The 21,835-nt window shown below is 37.4% G+C and overlaps 1 protein-coding gene across 2 annotated transcripts in view; it reads right to left on the reverse strand.

Annotated features, from left to right (window-relative positions):
• The window catches only part of MMS22L (MMS22 like, DNA repair protein), a 90,940-nt gene that overhangs the window by 24,189 nt on the left and 44,916 nt on the right, over positions 1-21,835 (reverse strand). For both annotated transcript variants that reach the window (XM_048297185.1, XM_048297183.1), the window contains exon 15: positions 775-965. In XM_048297185.1, the coding sequence (XP_048153142.1) occupies positions 775-965 (191 nt within the window). The remainder of the gene's footprint in view (positions 1-774; positions 966-21,835) is intronic.

The raw sequence follows: 21,835 nt of genomic DNA on the forward strand, positions 1-21,835 counted from the left end.
TACCAACTCAGTACTCCTGAGCTTGTAACTGTATCTAATTCATATCATGATGGGAAAAAATATTTTATGTTTCACTCCTCTGAATTTTAGTTGACTGGATACAAGATTTCATTGTAACTACACAATACAGTGTTAGCTACTGATGTTAAAGATCAAACTGGGGTGTCTTTCTATGCACTGCCAAGCTGACTCATTGCATGTGGAGCTCACACACATATGGAATGTTGTACTTCAAGATTAAAAGCCTTCAGTGTAAAGCAAGACAAATAATTAGAATGGATTATGAAATAGTTTTATGACCATGAATATAAGGGTTTAGCAATAGGCAACACTCAAGTAAGCAACCTCTTAAAAATTGCCTTCAAATGAAAAATATTTTTAAAAATTTAGTTTGAATCTCAGCCATTATGAACAGTTCAATAAACTTCTACAAAACCAAGTAAATTCTGGATATAGTGATAAACAGTATTCTTATTTATATTGTATAAAACTTGTATGTTGATTATAATCTGTGACTAGTAGTGAAAAAGAAGTCAGGCTTGTATAGCTTCAAACCCCTTTGGCGTTCTCAATGTGTTTGTATTCTATTAAAGAATTCAACACTACAATATTTCTTTGTGTCAAAACATTTAGCACAGATTCCACTTTTTGCATTTATACATATGTAAATCACTCAATGGAAGGAGAAATATCCCAAAATACAAACTCCTTGAAAGTTTGTGATGCAGAGAATAGCACCAAATCCAGCAGGTTGCAGGGAGGGTCAGTGCTAACCTGCAGCTGCATCAGCAAGCTGAGGGGAAGGCGGTGTCTGTGACATTCTCTGGCTCTTCAAGTAGGGAAAGAAATTTCTCCAGAGAGCACTGGCAACAGCAAGGTGGTGCTCTTTAGCCACTAATGGAATCTGTGCGTCTGGGGCTGTGTTTCCCAGCTGAAGTCCCTGGCTTACACGTTCGTGCACGCTCCTAGGGAGAAACAAAAACAATGTTTACGTTCAATAAATGAAAAATTCACATCTTTTTAAAACGCATTTACTACTACTTTAAACCACAGAGCCTGAGAACTGAAGGATCATTTTGAGCAATTAAAACCTTTATGCAAAGACATTATGCATACCAGTTATTTGATGGATGAATGATGGCATATTAAGCACCATAAAGTTAATGTTAATTACTAATGTCAACCATTAATTATATGCTTTTTAATATGTCAGATCAAAATGAGAAATTGGCAGCTTTAAAATGAATATCTGCATTTTGCAACTGCTAGCATGACAAGCAAGTCTGCTTCCAATCCAAAGCCAGGTGCTTCTTTAAAATTGTTGTCACTAGGATTTTTAGGATAGAGTTGTGTACAGCAAACAATGGCAAATGATTTTGATCAATTGTAAAGCTTCTTTCTGAAATCCACTTCTCACTTGTAAAATCTCACTAGGTAGGAGTTTAGATAAAAGATTCATTTTATCCTGATGCACTGCAGACAATTAGGTTTGACAGCAATGCCCACAGCTTTGTTAGTACAGTAAAGACAAAAGTTACCACTATACATAACTCCCATCTCTTCCTCAGACAATGTGGCATGAATTCAATAATGCACTCAATTTTCTTTGATTCTTCTAGTACCATTCCTGCTACTTAATCTAATTTGGAAGTTGCGACTTTCTAGAGGTTTAATAGAGATATGTCTGCAGGGAATCAATGTTCTCAGAGAAATGGTGGGGGGGGACATTAATAAATTTGTCTGGTAGAGCAGGATAGGAGGCATTACAGTACCAGGCTGATCAACTAAATAACATGCTTATTAAAAACAATCTGTAGGAACGCACTATCATTCCTGTTCCTATTTATCTTCTGGTCAACCCAATTGAGATTGTGCATTAAAGCACAGGCAGCATTATTACATTTGCTTTATTAAATTCTATAAACAGCACTGTAAAGTCAGAGTCACGATATTTATAAGATAATGGCAAACTGCAGAGGCATTGAGAATTGCCTTAACACTAACATTTCTAGACTACAATGCTTTTTTCTTAACTGCCATTCCCACAATATCAACTGTTTCACAAAAATCTTTCCCTAGATCTTTATTTTATGCTTACCCTAATTTTAAATAAACCAAAACAAAAATAGAAAAAACTCCAGCTCCTAGTTCCCTTCTGGGAATGGGGGAAAATTATGAAAGAATTACACAACTCACAGCACTCATTAGGACATCTGAAATGGAATAATTTTAAATAAAGAGTAGGCTGGCTGCAAGGCCTTCCTGTACTACAGTTGATATTAGAAGCGCATCTCATTATATCAAATTAGTATCCAAAAATTCTGCCCAACACATAATTTAAAACATAAAACATACTGGCTGTCAAAGGTAACGATACCTTATGCCTGCCTGCAGGCATTCATTAGTTTCAATAGGACAGACAGAGAGAATTGAGTACCAGATACTTTTCGAATGGCTACATTTAACAGACAAGGAAAGGTATGCAGCATTAGGAGGAATCAAGGATTTCTCTGAGAGACAGCATGAGTCCAAACACAGGAACAGAAGCCAGGAATTCTAAACCCAGCACTTATTCCCTCTGTGGCTTCACATAAATCATACAGCCTTTGTTAGCCTCAGTTTCCCAGCCATGATATTTGGATAGTAAGACAGCTTACCCTTTAAGGATGCTGTGAAAACAATCAATGCTTAGAAACTGAGGATTATATTCAGTATGTCAGTTGGTATTCCTATTTACAAGGCATATTCTCCAAGTCAACATGAACTGAAATAGAAGCAAGATTAGCATAAAAAGTCATGCAGCACTTCTTTGGGAGCATCCCCTTATTAAAAAAAGGACAAAGAAAAGGGTGTAGAAATAGTGAGGTCTAGAGGTCAAATGATGAAAAGGTAAAAGCAAGGCTAAAGACAAATTAAAAAATTATTTTTGCCTATTACAAAATGAAAAAGTTTAACAGTAAAAACAAAGGGCTTTTCTGTTCTATTTTGTTAGGAGAGGAAAGCATGATGCCTCATAATGCAGAGACTAAAACTTCTGGGACCAAATTCTGCCCTACTTACATCCAAACTACGCTGTAAAATTGCACAAAGACCTTTTTCTCTCCTCTAAATTGCCTCTCCAAAGACGGGTGCCTTGCATCTCCTTTAGCCATCTATGCAAAGTAGAAGGGTGTACAGACTTCCAAAGTAAGGTAATATATCTCCGTGTCAGTGGAAGGGCAACACGTACAAATCAGTATTTATGTTTATTCATAGTAACCTACACAAATGCTTGCAATAAGGTAAATGCTTGGAATCGATGGGGCATCAATATATCCTGAAGCTGATGTAGCCAGCTACTTCTACCAACAAGCACACTTTTTAACTCTACAAAAATATGAATAAATGCAATTTTACTTTTTATTCAGGTTTCTACATTTTTCTAACACTAGACAAGCATACCATCAAACATCACTCCATTTCTAAAACTTTATACATTTAATTTTCCATCCTGTTAAGAATTCTGGAACCACCAGTTGCCCCACTGCATTGGTAAAAACTTGGTGTGGTTTTGACTTCTTTTAAATAATGAATGTCCTATTTTTGTATAAAGAGATGTGGGGTTTTTTTCATTTTGCCATCAGATCATATAAACCCTGGGTTTATTAAAGAAGGGAATGCTTGTGCTACTTGAACGAGGATTGTGCTGGATGTGTAGGTATAATAGTAGCATACAGGATTATTTTCTATATCCTACACCTAGGGTAAGGAACTGCAGCCATTCATCTGGATGTAGATACAGTAATCATAAAATATGCCCTTGCAAGCCTGCATTACTAAAACAGAGCCAAACTTTAGGTCAAGCTAGAAGAGTAAAACACAAAATTCATCAGCCTGCCTATATAAGGGAAACTTTGAAGTCACTACTAGTCTGTAATCTGCACTGGATGCATATTAGCATACAGACTTAATTCAATGTCATTTAATTTGATCTACAAGGGTTCAGAACTCCCCAACATGAGAGAAGACCTCTCTCCTACCAGCACTGCCAGGGGCTACCACCCTCAGGGTCTCACAGGCTATGAATACAGATACTGGTTTCTTCACAGACAGTATTCCCAGCTCCTCGACTCCCAGTCTAAGGCAGGCCAGCCAACATCTACAAATCTCAGCTGCCCAGTACAGCCAAGATTAAGCTCAAGAAAGTCTTTTTGAAGGACCTGAATGACCTTTTGATGTTGAAACAATAATTAAAAACCACCACCTGAAGTACCAACATGCTTGGATAAAACTAGGGAGATTGGGAAGAGATATATGAGTATTTCTAAAATGGTAAAATGGTTTTGATGCATAGAATTTCAACTACAATCATCAGTTATTTCCAGAAAAACTCAGGCAAAGGGAAAGGAAGCAAAGCACCATCACAACCAGATTCAAAGAGATGTAGTAAGTGCTTTGTGCCCTTTGCAAATCAATGGAACTTGCACAATATTTAAATTTGGAAATTTCCCTTCCAAACATTCTCCCTCTTTTTATATCATTATCAACACAGTTTATAGAATCATGGAATTGTTTTGCTTGGCAGGGACATTCAAGATGACCTATTTCCCACACCCCTACCATGGACAGGAACATCTCCTTCTAGACCAGGTTGCTCAAAGCCCCATCCAACCTGGTCTTGAAAACCTGTGGGGCATCCACAATTTTTCTGGGCAACCTTTGCCAGTGTCTCACCACCCTCACAGTAAAGAATTTCTTCCTAATGTGTAACCTGAATTTCCCCTCTTTCAGTTTGTACCCATTACTCCTTATCCTATAACTACAGTTCCTGATGCAGAGTCCCTCTCTGGCTTCCCAGAAGGCCCCTTCAGATACTGGAAGGTTGCCATGAAGTCTCCACGCAACCTTCCCTTCTCCAGGCTGATCCGCCCCAACTTGCTCAGCCTGTCTTCATGGGGGCGCTGCTCCAGCCCTCTTGTCAACTTCCTGGCCTCCTCTGCCCTTGCTCCAGGCCCATATTGATCCTCTGCTCAGGTCCCCACATGATGCCATGACTGACAGCTCAACCAGGGCTTGAGGGGGGGCTGGAGGTGGAGCAGGGCACTGCCTCACCTTTAGCAAAGCCCAGCCTGCCCCTCCCACCAGACACGGATAGCGGGATTCCAAGGTGTTTCAAGACAAGAAACATCCAGTCTCTGACAAGCGGTAGACTCAGATTTTAGTGACCAAACAGTATTTAGCAAACAGCATTGCAGAATTACTTGAAAACTACTCATTCAATTTCACTTTCTTCAAATGCCATAAAACACCAATACTTCTTTAATACCTGTACTGATTTCTTCCTGTCACACCACTAGAACCACTATTTATGCTGAACTGCAAGCAAGGTTTCAGCAGAAGCCACACACATTTCCAGTAACTAAGTCTATCCAAGATTAAGCTGAGAAAGGTCCTCGTGTGCCCCCCATATTCCTTTGAAAATCCAATCCGAGTATTCAACTAGTTGACTATTATGTCATTTAATTACATGTTATAGCAAATTGCAACTATAGCACTTATTTCATTGATCCCTATGGATACCAATTCCCATGTTGACAAACTCACTGTTCAACTTAGTAATTTGTTCCTAGACATTTACTTAATTTTCGTCTGTGCTTTAAACATGCAGTTAACACTAAATACATGTAACTTGTCTGAATTATAACCACTTATAATACCATAAAATATTCAAAGTGTGAAGGAAAACACATTTTTAGAGTGAATCAAATACTTTTATACAGGATTTTTTAAAACATTGAAAAAGAAAAGGTAGTTTCAGTCTGAACTGTAGTACTGACACTCACAAAGGCAAAACCAAAATTGTTGCATATAGGTTCAAGTCTACTTTCAATGCAGTATCATAGCACTGTGCCAAGATACAAGTAACAAACTGTATGATCCTACCTCTCTTACAAATGCAGATTCATGCAAAAGAAATGGATCTGGATTCACAGAAATGGCATACTAGCTGCATGGTGGTGCAGCGTAGAGAGTGGTGGCAAGTCACAGATTTGGGTTTCAGGCATCTCATGGTAAAGGCTCCTGGCTTTCTGGTCACTGGCGAAGGATTGTGACCATCTGAGCTAATGTGTGAAAAGGTGAACCTCCTTTCTCTTGGCCCCAGTTATGAATGCAGGTGCGCAGAGTGGCAGAACTCTGCACGGAACTGGTTATCAGCATGTTTAGTAAGGGCACTGATAGCATGCTTACAAGAATTTTAAGTGCTAGAACATCTACTTTATGGCCTCAAAGTGCCTAAGTTGGATGCTAAACAGCTAAGGTCTATGAAAACAGCCTTAATGCCTCTGGGCACACGTTTTGGTACCTAGGAAAGTTGGGTGCTTAAAACGGAGTCACCTAAACACTGTCAAGACATTTCCACATTCAGTCTGTTTCAGTGAGACATGCATGGAGGAAGGTGACTAAATTCTACCCAAATCTGATTCAAACATCCAAGCCTTCTTTTACATCTGTTTCTAAGCTCTCTGGGATACAATTTCTTTTTTATAACCCTTTATATAGCACCCAGTATACTGAGACTGGTATGACTGCAGTAGGAACTCTCAAAGTGCACAGAATTTTCACCCATCTTTGTGGAACTAAAGAGTACATTTCAAAAAGCTAAGCAAGATGAGAAAATTAAGACCAAAAATAAATTTTCCCATCCATTAAAAGAAACACTCAGAAAAAGATCCCACAGTTTATAATGTAAGTGTCAGCACTGTGTAAGCCATAATAATAGCAGTAGCACCACCACAGAGCTGTACTGCTGTACAGCAGAGCGTATATGCAGAACTGGAAAAATCATGACAATATTATCAAACATCAACATGCCCCTATCAGTTCAGTATTTATTAAATGATGTTTTAGTGTTCTCTCTTCATTTTAATTTGCTTTAATAAGCCATGTGTTTAAATGTTTACTCAAAAAAGGATGTCCAAACAACATGCCTGGTTATGAATGTGTATGATGATTACTGAGTTGTGTGATGGGGTAGAGAGGGCTACCAAGGGAAGAGGGATGTTTCTCAGAACTCTAATATGCAGGACTTTTATCAAATGCTTAAATTCACCCATGGTGCTTAAGTTCTTTATAGCAGACTTGTACAACACCATTAATATCAGTGTTACAACATGCCTTCATCAGGCACAACATGAAGCATACAGAAAGTGATGTGTCTTAGATGTTGGATGAGATCCAAGGAGATACAAGGATGTAATGGTTAAAAAGCAGGGCACAAACAGGTATCAGACTCCTGAATAATAATTCCCAAACTGCTCACTTAGTCAGATCACCTTCTTTTGACCAGAAAGTTCCCTAGGCGTCTGCAACTGATCTACACAAAAGCCTTGAGCTGAGCATCTGACTCACAGTCTCTGTCTACTGGGGCCCAGAAATCTGAACATGACTAATCCACACCAAAAAAAAAGCAGCAGGTTGCATAAGGTGCAGCAGTAGCTACTTGCATTTTCAAACACAGAATACACTTTTTTTAATGTAACAACCAATGAATCAGAGCATCAGGGTGAAGGGCACCTGGGTCCACTTTTGATACTATTTTGGGGCTCAGGCTCTCCTCTTGATTGTGGGTTCTACATTAACTCAGGTACTGGATAAAAATGTGAAATCCAGAACAAGGAATGGAGCCCATGACATTCTTCTCTCCCAATATTACATACTAACCACTAGGGAGCAGATATTTAATCATTCCAGCTGCTGCCTGTGATTTAAATGACAAACAACAAAACAAAACCAAACCCCAAGGCACTTAGGCACACCATCTTCAGCAGTGGTTCTGAACACACAGATTTCTGTTTTCATGACTCTAAATTAGATATCTCTGGGCCCACTAGACACACGCTGGATTCAATCCTTTCTATTTTCTGTAGGTTAACAGGAAACAAAATCCCAGAGAGGAGGCAAGAGCGGTTTGTTGTACAAGACACATATGCTGCATGTGTCAAATGAGCTGCGGGTGAGCTGGACCTGTTACTGTAGGTCATCAGACCATTACATCTTGGAAGACCCCTACACCATTTGAGAGCAGGATTCTTCCAAGTGCTGGTAACCTTTAAGCTCATCTGAACAGAGCTGTCAGGCAGAGAGATACCCAGGAGTAAAAGGTCAAAGAAGCCAACATCACCACAACACTGTAGAAAGAAACTGATGCACACGAAGTTCCACCTGAATATAAGGAAGAACTTCCTTATTGTACTAGTGACCGAGCACTGGATCAGGTTGCCCAGAGAGGTTGTGCTGTCTCCTTCACTGGAGATATTCAAGAACTCTCTGCACACAGTCCTGTGCCATAGGCTCTAGGATGATCCTGCTTGAGCAGGGAGGTTGGACCAGATGATCCCACTATGGTCCCTTCCAACCTGATCCATTCTATGATTTCAATTACAACAGCTTCTCTGTAAAACTGTAGCTAACATTGCTAAAAGATACTCTACCTTCCTCCACCTGAAAATCCTACCCTGTGTTTGTTTGGTTTTTTGCCACATGAACATCAGGAATACATTACCCCCAAACATCTTAAAACATATTTTGCATTGTGTTGCCTTAATCGAAAAAAACACCTTTTACCAAAATAAAAAAGGCTACAGATCCTTTCAATTTATCACACATCAATCACTGCCTGGGTAGAAGCAGATCACATACTCTTTCCTACTGAAGATACAGTAGGTTTAAATAGAGCCATTCCAGTCCTTTCATTGGTGGTATAAATCTTCAAATCTCAGTGGAAGAGCCTAGGATATTCCTGTTGTTAGTGAATCATTGACAGAACAGACTCAACAGTTAAGAAGATTCTAATGTGACAATTTATATAAGCAGAGTAATTAAAGTATATTAGAAATCCAGATAATCTCTTCCAATCAAACCGATGAAGGGCAGCCCATGGGCATTCAAATTACACATTGCAATTTAGCGCAGGGTCACCTTCCCAAGTTAAATAATATCAACAGAAAATGCCTTAAACAAAATGATACTTACTCATAACTAAACCTAGTCAGGAAACTATAAAGTTCTTTGAAGATATAAACATTTTAAGAAGTTAACCACTTTAAACCACTACTTTTTTCCTTCTAGTGATCTGGAGACTAGGGCCAAATTTAATTTCTCAGACATTGCTTGAGTCACTAAAACACAGGGAAGAGAGCAGAAAATGTGTCAGATCCCTTTCAACATTATAGTGCAGTATGGCAGTAGTATTTTCTTCACATTACCTGAGAGGGTGTTAAAACAGATGATGCAAGATGTAGTAATTAAAGAATTATACAGACAGATAGGGAATCTAGTGCTTATGATTTTTTTAATATTTTCATAAGTAATTTTTTTTACAGTTTTTGTTGAATGTTTTTTGTTTGTTTCATGCATCTTTTGCAAATCGGTCTATCAACTGCACAACTGAAAGTAATGGATTACATTACATTTTGACATAAAATTAAAAGTAAATCAAGACCAGTATATATAGTTTTCCAACTTCAAAGTTATATTAAAAACAAAACAAAGCAAATACCCCCCCCAAACATAACCATTGCAACCGATCCCATAATACGCAAAAATGGCAAACATACACTATTCACTTTTAAGTCCAAGTTCCTATACTTTTTAATACACAGCTTAACTGCTTGTTCTTTAGAGAAATACAATTCAAGAAATGGGGCTCTTTGTCTGAAACTAATACAGAGGAATTTGCTAGATTTATGTCCATCACTAAATTATTTAGATTTGAATGTAACAGAGCAAACAGTATGTACCGCAGAATAAAATTGAACTGAAAGTCTCAGGCTTTTAAGACAACCATTTTTTCCACAGCAATATGGAAACAATAATGTGCTATGATATATAATCAGCAAAGTTCTCACTGATGAAATGATTTTCCCCATCAAGGAATCACTAAAACTGGCAAAAGCAGCCATGACCTAATCCTCTTCAAAGTTTTCAAACCAAGCATTCAGAGTAAGGGATGTTAGTTTGTCAAGCTGCAGCATTCTGAACACAGCTAAGCCTTGAAACTTTAAATAGTCTTTGGGAATTCACCTTCTGGACTTTTAGAAGGAAACAGCACATTGGTGTGAAAAAGACTCAAAATCTAGGCGTAATTCACATACACTCCTTTACTTTTTTTCTACTGGATAGCATAAGTTACACAAAGGCCAAAGTGGTACTAGCCTGAATATTCCTGCCCTTCTACTGAAGGGTAGTAAAAGTTCCCAAGATATCACCTACAGACTTGGCAGAGACAAAAGAATAAAAAAAGAGGTTATTTTAAAACTCATGAAATTGCAGGAAGAAATGTGGATATCCTTTAAAGAGGAAAATGGGCACACAGAAAATGCTGTAGAGTTTAACTAAGAAAGAAAAAAAATAAAACACACAAATGAAGTGTCACGCAGAGCCAGTTCTCCCTACTATATTACACCACTTCTTGTTCTACATTATTCCTGCAGTGACCTTTACCCCATGCACTTACAACAGAAGAGAGACCTGGAAGATGCTATGAACAGCCTGTCCTGTCCTTCTGACTCTCATGCAGATTCTCAGTGAGACTTGCCATGATGCAGGCCAACCAGATGACATAATCATGAGACCCAAATGAATAGTCCCATACAAACACTTGCAAGAACTTCCCACTGATTGCTTGATGAAAGTCTTACATATATGGAGAAATGGGTCAGCAGTCTACCTGAAACAATTCCTACTAAATTACAAGAAACAGCAAGGATTTGGAAAAGAACTAGCATATAATATAATCATGGACAAAGAAAAGGAAATCAAACTTGGAATTCTTTTCTAGTGACTGGATTCCCTTTACTTTAAAGACACGCAGTGCAAATGTCACCAAAATTCTGATTTTATAATGTGCAATATTGAAGACAGGGCAATAAGTTCCAATGATTTTTCTATGCATTTAACATCAGATTTTAGAGGAAAGCTGTTTGTTACTAGGTCTGCATTAATGACAGATAGAAAATGTCAACACATCTTACGTTGCTGCTTCAATCCACTGATTCATAGATAATTTGCGGATAGGGAACACTAGGGAATGTTTTTCTTAATTACTCCAAAATGTTCTTGTGTATCTATTTTAGAACACAAGTATTTTCCAAAAGTATTCACTATTTCGTAGACAATCAAACAGCATAATAGCCCCATACTTAACCACTAATTCATTCATCAATAAATTATTTTACCCATTTTTGAATGGCTAGGCTTGATGAGTATTCCCTGTATATGTCTAAGTGAAGAAATGTCCAAGGCAACCATTGCAAGAACCACACTAATAAATTTTAAAAAATTAGAAAAATTATCTGCCCATCGAGGGGCTCATCTCCTGATATCAAAGATTCTAATCTTTACTGGGATTGAAAGTGTTAATGCTGTGAATAAGATATTTTCAACTGCAACTGAATCATGTGAAGATTATCAATATAGCAGCAATGTACAAAGGTGCTCCAGCAAGGTTACAGAGTTTAATATAATCCTCTCTATAGCTAAGCACAGTAATAGAGAACCCTGCATTCACTGTGACAGCATGTTGTGTGCGCTCAGTAATACTTATAAAATACATGGGGAGAACAAGAAATCCCCAACATCCTTACTATTCTCAAAGACAAAGTAAAGATATTAACAAGAACAGACACACAACCCTAAAACACCAAGGTACAGAAAAGCCAAGCTTTCAAAGCTGCAGAATATTACTTAGCACTTTCTCCTTAACCCTTCTCAGTGGGTTTAACTGCATCACTGAAAAGACAAGTTGTTATGACCGTAAATTAAATGCAAGCAACAGAGCTCAAGCTTGCTTTTTTGTCTAGGTCTGCTGTGGGGGAATATTACATCTTCCATAGCCACCCTACAAAATTTGTTTTAGAGAGCTGTTTTCTTTTGCTAATCACATTTAGAAAAGATAAGGTTGCAAGAGCAGCAAAGACAACACAACCTGTGTTAATTCAGTGCAACTAGTTCAAATTTCAGTTTGTGGAATACTGTTGGGAAAAACAGACAGCTGATTTGAGCCCAACTGCAATTTTCCTTCATTACCTTCACTGGTGTTCAGCCAAGTTAGCTTCTGCCCTGTACTGTGTAGGCATATGCTAAGATTGCAGTTTCCTTTGTGCCTGTAATGCAAAATACAAACTGGAACACACAAACCCACAAACCAACCCTTTGCTGTCCCACAATCTGAAGTCCTAGGAGAGAGAGTGTCCAGGTACTCATCCTAGCATAAGGGCCCAGCCATTCACAGATTTCAGCCAAGCAGTCTCTCCTAGATTCTGCACAGATTCTGCACTATTCAAGGCACTGGGAGTCATCTTGTTGCTTTGAATGGGTCCCTGCTCAGTTCTTTTGAAGAAACAACACAAGAAGTAAAGAGATAAAAAGACATTTAGTTTCCCTGAGCAGACTTTCAGTATAGGTCAGATTCAGAATTTTTGAATCCACTCAAAGAACAAAGAGAAAATAAAAAAAGTTAACAAGTCGCATTGAAATTGATACTATCCTAGGCTGTTGTATTCCCCATTTTTAGTTCACATATGCAAAAATCCCCACCTAAACCAACTTTAATATTTATAAGTCATTGCCATTTGACAGAACTTTTAATAGCTGCATTTCAATTTTTAAAAGCCTTATTTTGAATAGAAATATTTTGCAATATTACAATTAGTTTTGGTCAAATTAAGACAAAATTCCCCAATAAATTCCCTGTCACCTCACAAAATTAGAGTTTAAAAGGAAAACACAAAACAGACTCATTCACCACTGATGGGAAGGAGGAGGCTTACAGAAATCATTGGAAGTTCTGTGTTCTGCCCTGCCCATGAGACACTTTGGCCTTTGGTTTTGAAGCTTTTGTTAATTTGTTTGTTTAAAAAAACACTGGTCATCTTTTTAAAAAAAAATTTCTTAGAGAACTGAGAAACCGTAATTACATTTCTGTAACTTTAAGTTACAAGGGACATAAGTACTTTTTTTTTTTTAACAGGAGATTTCATTTCTTTTCCAAACTATTTTATATTTGAAAGAACAGGGAGCCCAGATCACTTCGGGTTATATTTATTCAAGTTCAGAGTTTATTAGGAACATAAATGCTAATATCTGCCACATAGGGACAGACAGTATTAGCTGTTAGGTATTTAGATGAAAACAACACATCACTGCTGGTACCATGATTCCTCCTTCTTGCCATCAGAGCAGAACAGTTACAACCAAAGACTTGAGAGTCACAGCTAATAAGTTTAGCACCATTTGCTCCCTGTTAAAGAGTATCTTCCTTCAAAATAATCAAAAGAAAAATCCACCCATCCCCATCAAGACCTTCTGAGTGAACTCCTTGCTTGCAAAAGCTGACTGCCTGTGACCATGTCCAGAAGGCTTCTGAATAGTTCCAAGTATGGAGACTCCACAATGTCCCTAGACAACCTGTACCAGTGCTCAGTCACCCTCACAGTGAAAATAAAAGCATTTGTTGATGTTCAGAGGGACTCACCTGTGCCTCTGGTCTTGGCACTGGGCACCAATAACAGCCTGGTTCTGTCCTCTTCATGCCCCCCTCTCCTCAGATAGTTCTATTTATTGATAAAATCCCCCTTCTCCAGTCTAGGCTGAACAGTCCTGGCTCTCTCAGCCTTTCCTCACAAAAGAGATGCTCCAGTCCCAAAATCATCTTTGTAGCCCTTCACTGGACCCTCTTCAATATGTCCATGTCTCTCTTGTACTGAGTAGCCCAGAACTGGACACAGCATTCCCAGATGTGGCCTCACAATAAACAGAGGGGAAGGATTCCCACCCTGAACCAGCTCTGCCTACTGCAGCACAGGATGTCATCAGGATTTTTGGTGGCAAGGGCATATTTCTTGCTGAAATCCGCGATGGAGGAATATGGAAACCTTCCACATCATTAAAAAATGACTCATATGTGAATATAATTTATAGTGAGAATCAGAATGCCAGATTATCTGAGAAATCAAAATACTGAAGTGAAAAACAAGTGTTTTTAAAAGTCATGTTACTTAATAAACAGAGAAACTGCAGATTACAAATAGGTATCTTTCATAAAACTCTTCTGTTTGAGCAGAACTTCTAAAATTCATCATACTCTAGTCATTATGTGTTAAACAGGATTTCCATTTGTCTTTTGTCAGTTGTTTGCACTTGTTTGCTTTTTTTTATTTTTGCAGGTGGGGGGGAAGTGTTGGTTTCGTTTTGTGCATTTTTTAATAGAAGTTAAAGTCATAGAAAAAAACCTAAATTGGAAGAGACCCCTGGAGGTGCAACCCTTCGCTCAAAGCAATGCCAATCTTCAATAAAATAAGGAGAGAAATTCTACAACCTGTCTTAGAAATTTGTTCCAATATTTATCTTGTGAAAATTTTATCCTTATTTCTAATAAAAGCTTCCTTCCTCACAATCTCAGTCCATTGATTCCTACAACCATACACATCTGTGACAAGTCTGAGTCCATCTTATCTATAACCTCTCCCCCAATAAGACTGCTTTACAAATCAATAAATTGCCTTCCACCCACCACCTCCTATCCAAACCCCCTTTTCCTAAGGATGAAAAACTCAGCTTTTTGTGTCTCCTTGTAAGAGCATTTGCTCCTGACCCCTAATCATCTTGTTCATCCTCTGCTCAACTTAAATCGGTATTTCAATGTTTTTCTTTTACTGGGAACCCAATATGCTGCTTACTTATACAACATAATTTATTTGAATCATATTCTTGTAGAACACCAGGAGGGCAATGAAATGTAGCTGCCTATAGCTACACAATAGCCCAGACTCAGATACAATAAATTTTCTGAATTTTTACAAGCTAAGTCTTTTTTACCAATTCCTTACTGTCTTTTTTCTCAAAAAAAAAAAAAAAAAAAAAAAAAAAAAAGAGAAATAATAACTATGTAGTGTGACTGGAATGCCAAGTAATGGTTCTGAAAGGCCAGCAATGAAATTCAGTTTTAGATATAGTAATTTCCAAAATCCTGCCTTTAGCTCTTCTGTGGGACTCTGAGATCAGGATAACAGCAGCAGACAGAGAATTATAATGATGGGAGAGGTTCACCTCTTTTGTAAACTATTGTTTACACTTTTTAAAGGAATTTCTTACACAGTACAGATAGCTGAAATAAAAATTAAAGCTTAAAGGTTGACCTTAAACAGATAATTTCTTACAATTCAGACCCCAGTAGTTAATCAGACTCCCAGTGCCGATGGACTCCCCACACTGGGGAAGAGACACCCACATACTGTACTAAAGTGGATCTCTCTTTAAGCTCACAGTGTCTCATTAAAATATATCAAAAGAATACAGGTCATTTTGGAAGAGCTTACAATCTAAGAAACGTGATGGCAAGTTCATGGCTATGCAAAGATCATTAAAATTCTTCTTAGCCATGCTATTAAAAAAATTTTAAAAAATAAAATCCGAAGTTCAACATATTGCGTGAAACATTCACTGAGGTCAACTTCACCACATCTCAAATATATTCCATTATCTAGCACAGCTTTAGAAATGCAGTTTCTCTCATTGAGCCTGTCCTCACCCAGGCTCAAGTAGCAAGCAGCAGAGACAAACTGGTAAAATTGTTATTCTGGCTGCAGAAATTCAAATGCTGAGTGGGTGCCACCTCAGTTAAAAGTTTCTGATGGGAGCATGAGATGTGAAATGGACTCTGAGGATAACTGCACAAAGTCCTCAGGAGAATATCAAAATATTAAATATTAAACTCCAAATACTGAAAACAAACCAACCAGAAGTACTACTACCCACAGTTATCTCTTCAGACATTCTGAAATCATTTCCAGTAACAGACCTGTCTTGCCATTACACATGTAACACTGTTGTTAGTATCATGCAACTCATTTTTCAGGCAGGAAGCCTGAAAAATACTTCAAAAATACTCCTAATTTAAAACAAGACTGTAACAGGGAGAGGAACTGGTTCAAATGAAGTTTTTCTTTCCTAAAATGAAACTCCCTTGCTCCAGCTCCTCCAGCTGTCTTTGCAGAAAACCAAAACCTATATGCATAGGGATACTCTCTAGGAAGCTGCTGGGAGTCATATACTGTAAGTGGCTAAGGAAAATCTTCCTCTCAAAAGAGAAAACAGACTTTGGAAGGCAGGCAAACTTGTACTCAAGATAATGAGATAACTTGTTTCCAAATTCCAAACAAAGCATTTCATTTCCTTCCTGCAAAATCAGTTTTGTTGTTTATGGAGTATCTGTTGCAGGAAAGGATGCTGTTTGTGTAACATATCTTTTTAGTGGAGGTGATTACTTTGGGTACAAAACATCCCCTACTAACATTGTTCCCAACACAGGGTAATACAGACAGGAGAACTAATCTTCTGTCATCCAGAAAGAATGGCAGGCTTGCTAAACTTATATCATCATCCCCTCTGAAACACAGTAAAAATCACTGTTAGAACTGATAGTTTATTAGATCAAAGGTACCATCAACAATGTCAATTCTGCCTGGTAGTGTTAACAGGAAAATGTTTTACAGGTTCTACCACTGGGCATCCATTTAACTTCCAGCACCAGCTACACTGTGAAACTGCACATAATTTATCTGGCAACCTGTGTGTGTAGGAAGCATTATCCAGGCAAAACTTCTCACAGTCTGACAAAATGCTTTGATTTGCACTGTTCAGATGATCGAACAAACAGACTTTAAGCAATCATCGACAATAGTTTTTATCGTCAAACATGTTGAAGTGTAATACTACACGAGAGCAATCCATCATTTAAGACCAGATTTGATAGAATACAAGTAAACGAACAATTACTGCATTTTAAACTTATACACATCTTGTCCATTAGGTTTAAGTATTAGTAAAGCTCACATTTATCTTACACATTTTTTTGCAATTTTGCCACAAAACACTCCTAATGCTTCCATGGTGTCCATGGTAATGTCTTTGCTTACATACAGCTTAAATAGACATTCATTCCAATTAGGTGAAGTAAACAGAAAACAGCCATTCATAATTCCTCAAGTTACTGTTACCTTTTTTTTTTTTACATAGCAATCAACAGCCTTCAAACAGTTTCCAGTTAAAGTCTATCACATGCAGTTCATGACAGATAGGTGTGCCAACAAATTCTCTTCCCTGCATCATGGCAAAACCAATTTAATTACTCCCAATAATATGCACAATATACAAAAAAGTATTTAATAATAATTCCAACAATGTAAATTTGATAACTTATCATATTTCTTTTCAGTGTAAATATATTGCTACTACTCTGCAAGGCTTCCTAAAGATTAATCTAGTATTTTTCTATACTACAAAAAACATTTGATTTATAATAATCTGACACACGCTATAATGCCTTCCAAAAAACTCACCTCAGATAGAAAATACTCTCAATAAAATATGATTGTATGAAATATTGCATTGTACTTCATATCAAAACAGAAAGGGATGTTGTTTAAAAACTTGCAGCACATAATTTTTTAAAAATATTCTGATTTTCTGTGCTTGTTTGTTACTTTTCTTAATTTCTTAAGATGCACTTGCCTAGTTTGCAATATTTGCTTTTTCATTGAGAAAGTAGCTGATAAAGGTGTTTTCTGATGTTTTTTACATAAAAACCACTATAGTGAAAAAGCAGCATGAGCCCTGGGACACCTACCAGTTCCTACTACTCTGCCTATGTTCAGCATGCTGTGTCCTTGCCATGCAGCATCACCTACCACAGACAGACAACACATTGTTATAATAATATTACAAATAACTGTTTAAAGTTTTCTATGCAGCAGCCGAAAGAATTCAGAGACAACTACAAGACACACAGAGTTAAATATTGAAGCTCTTTTCCCTATTTTGCTCTTCAAAACCCTAAACTAGAAAATCCCTTGAGTGAAAAGTCAGAGAAAGGCTACCATCCCTTCTAGGGTTAAAAGATGCTTTTGTAAGATTTTTAGGTCAGATTAACCTTTTGCTCACAATAGGGCCGGTTATTGGTTTTATTTTTTACTGTCTTTAACACAGGTAAAAAAATCAATATGAAGCGAGACAAAGGGCTCTGGAGGCCCTGGCTGCACCAGCTTTTGGTTTGGCTCATACACAATCCTACAACATGCTGAGGCTGGGAAGGATTAGCCTGCTTGTGTTGAGTAAACCGATGATACTCAATAAACAGTTTCTGTTGTAAACCCCTTAGGACGTGCAAAGCCACACTAGTTGGCATTAGACCAGATAAGCTGCCGAACCAGCTGTAATCTCATTTAGACCTGAGCTGATCCTCCTGTCCTTTCATTCCACAGGATCAAAGCAAACCACTGAGGAGGCAGCTGTATAATAGCAGCAGTGCTTGCTGGATGCGGCAAACATTTCATAAATTCCTCTCCTTGAAGCAAGCCTGCACATAATCTACCCAGAGCCAGTTCAATCAATGGATTTCTGAATTCATTAGTCTTATTATTACAGGATAACTGTTTTCCCCACATAGTGTGGTAGCTGTTGCAAGCCAACTTTGCAAAACGGCTCTTATTGCTGACCATTTCCTTCTCTGATAATGTGCTTTTGCATTTTTGCAGTGCCACATGAAAATGATTTAAATCACTTCAATGCAGTATTTTTTTTAAAGACTAGAAATAAAACCAATTCCCGAATAGTCAAGTAGGAAGCCTTGAAATATAGCACATTCTTCCAAGCATAATTACTGGCTACCTGTTTGAATGCTTCCATGCACCAGTAATGATGACCAATGTTTTCTGAGCTCAAATGATAACAGCAAAAGTAGAGATTATATCATTGTAGCAGCATAAATACAGACAAAAAAAAAAAAAAAACAGATGCTAAAGGAGTAATTCTAAGAAAAAGATTTCTATTTGCCTTTTACTCTTTTTGTTTTCTGGAATTAAAAAGAAGAAATATTTTCATTGTTGAAGAAATGAAGAGCACAACTTAGGAAAACCAGAAAACCACATAAGCAACAAGTCTTTTTAAACTAAGCAAAAATGAAAACCAAGGCATTGGATCAAATAAGACTAGAGGGTGCAACATTAGATTTCTATACCACATTTGGCGTTTTCACTCCAGTTGCAATTATAGATAAAAAATGTTATAGTATAACCTTAGAGCTTTAGAAGAACAGAAAGTGTAACTCAGAAAATGCATCAACTGATCTATTTCCCACCAGTGAACTCTGCAATACAGCACATATTCACAGATAAGTAAAATTAGATTTGTTACTTACATTGGAATAATGAAAATATTATTAAAAATATTTTTCAGTCCTTTTAGTTGCTAATTATATTAGTCATTAATGTAAAGTTTTCTGATACAGCTACATTGGGGAAAAAAAAGAAAAAGGATGTAATAAGAATTATGCACTACAGCACCAATTTTTTTTAGGTCATATACAAGTAACATTACTGATTCTTGGATCATTCCTTGAGGAATAAGTAGTAGCCAGAGAACTAAGTTTGGTCTGCAAAATAGGGAAGGCTAGGTAATCCTTAGAGTTAAGGTAAAAATAGCAGTGTTTGTGACTTACTGTTATCTGCAGCCAGTATAAATATGCAGTACAATCATGCACAAACTGAGAAGTCAGGAAGATCCCTCACAGAGAACTGCTCCGAGTTTACAGAGCACAAGAGAAAGGTCTGTATCATCTTTGCAGTCACACCCTACCCTACACCACACAGATCTACTGAACATCTGTATCTGGCTGCTCATGTTTTTATTAGAGTATTAAAAAAGTCCATGTAATAAAAAGTATCAATGAAGTACAATAAAATCGAAGTTTTAACACGTGCAAATGATTTTTAACTGATTACAGTGAGGAGATGTTTAGGATGAAACTTTTTCAAGCACTACAGCACAGATGTGCTAGAATATGTCAGAGGCAGCTGGCAAAGATGAACAAAAGGTATTTGCACCTATCATGTATAGATGTGTAAAAAACTCACCACACATCTCTTCCTCAATCACTTAGAAACCATCTGATGTGCTAGTTAATGATTCCCCTCTCTCCACTTCATTCTTCAGACATAAAGGGGTCCCATTTAACATAATCACTTAATAACAGCAAAGTGATGGGTATCAGAACCCTAATTCTTCTAATATTTGCAAAATCCAGGTCTTTGTAATAATAATAACACCATGATAGCAAACTGTAAAACTGTGTAATTATACTTTAATTGTATTGTGAGGCATGCATTAATCACAAAGTTTAAGTACCAAGGATGGAATTATAATAATTCTGTAAAACAAATTTAAGCTAGCTAAGTAGGTCAGAACCACTAGCATGCAACAGGAGACCTCTGGGAATTTATCAGTTAATGGCTATTTATGTGCAAATGAGTGCCCTCCAACCCTCCCAAATCCTGTGTAGCTGAAGGGTATTTCTGTTAACCAGGAGCATGCTTAACTGCTGAGGCATAAATTAAACCATTTATTGGAATGATTTTAATTCTTCTCTCCCCCCACCCACTCTTACTACTCCCCTCCACCCTCACTAGCAGCACAATTTACAGTATTAATTTACATGGAGATAAGATTGCTGAAGAGTTTTCAGAAATTACTCTGTTTCAAGAAAGAGCAGGACAAAGAGAGAACAGGAAAGAAAAAGGAGCAAGAGACAAACTTTCAGTAAGAGACAGTAGCAATGCTACACTTAATCTTCAAATCTTCCAGAGGATAGGTTGAGCTATTAGAATTCCAGAGGTTCAGTATCACAGCAATGCATTGGAAACCCTTCCATAACGAACTTTAATGAAATTAAATTCTGCTTTCCATCCTCACAGAATCCTTTAGGTTGAAAAGACTTTAAAGATGATCAAGTCCAAACATTAACCCAGCACTGCCAAGTCCACCACTAGACCATGTCTCAAAGTGCAACATCTCCTTTTTCCAATACCTCCTGGCCAGCCTGTTCCAGTGCTTGACAACCCTTTCCATGAAGAAATTTTTCCTAATATCCAGTCAAAACCTTCCCTGGTGCAACTTGATGCTATTTCCTCATCTCACATTCTAAATTTGGAGAAGACAATGAAGCTCAAGGGGGACTGCATCCACTGTATTTTCTGTCATAACATTCAGACTGTACACATATCAAAGGTCTTCTTTCAAGAAAGAAAACAACAAAAATTTCTTGGCTGCAAGAAAAAACACCTTCAATTTTTGAGTTTGACTTGGAAAAAGCTAGCCATTTTTCATGCCTTAAGAAAATAGATACCTTTACAAACTACTCAGAATCAAGATGTATTGAATTTTCACTGTGATGTAAAATGGGGATGATTTACAGACAATATAAATTATTTCTCAACACTTATAATCATAGCAGTAATTCAGTACAGCAAGGCAAGGTAACGTAAGCCTAACTTCAAGATACACTTTTAGGCTTAAAATTTTATATGCTTGGGGTTTCTTTTTCTTCTATGTGCATGCACACATATTCTTGGAAAGCCTAGGGTCCCAGAACAATAAAACAGAAAAAATCTGATTATCCTAGCATCAATTAACCACAGCTCCCTGTTACCCTAAACAGGGCCACATCTCCCCAATGCCTAATAATCACATTGTAAAATCCTTTGATTGCCTGAATATATTCACTCTCCCTACGATGTTTGGATGATCATGGTTGTGTTATAGTTAATTATTATTTAAGAGCTGATCACAGTACATAACTCTTTCTGATGTCATCTTCACACCTAATACGAAATTCCACATAAATGTAACACACTGGACAAATACACACAGTTTTTCTTCACCAATTCAGGCTGTTGTAGAATATCCTTAAATATAAATAGGTGTGGTATGAATCAGAGGAATTCCCTGGGATCAAATCTTTAGC

This window comes from Corvus hawaiiensis, chromosome 3 (assembly GCF_020740725.1).
Source record: "Corvus hawaiiensis isolate bCorHaw1 chromosome 3, bCorHaw1.pri.cur, whole genome shotgun sequence".
NCBI lineage: Eukaryota > Metazoa > Chordata > Aves > Passeriformes > Corvidae > Corvus > Corvus hawaiiensis.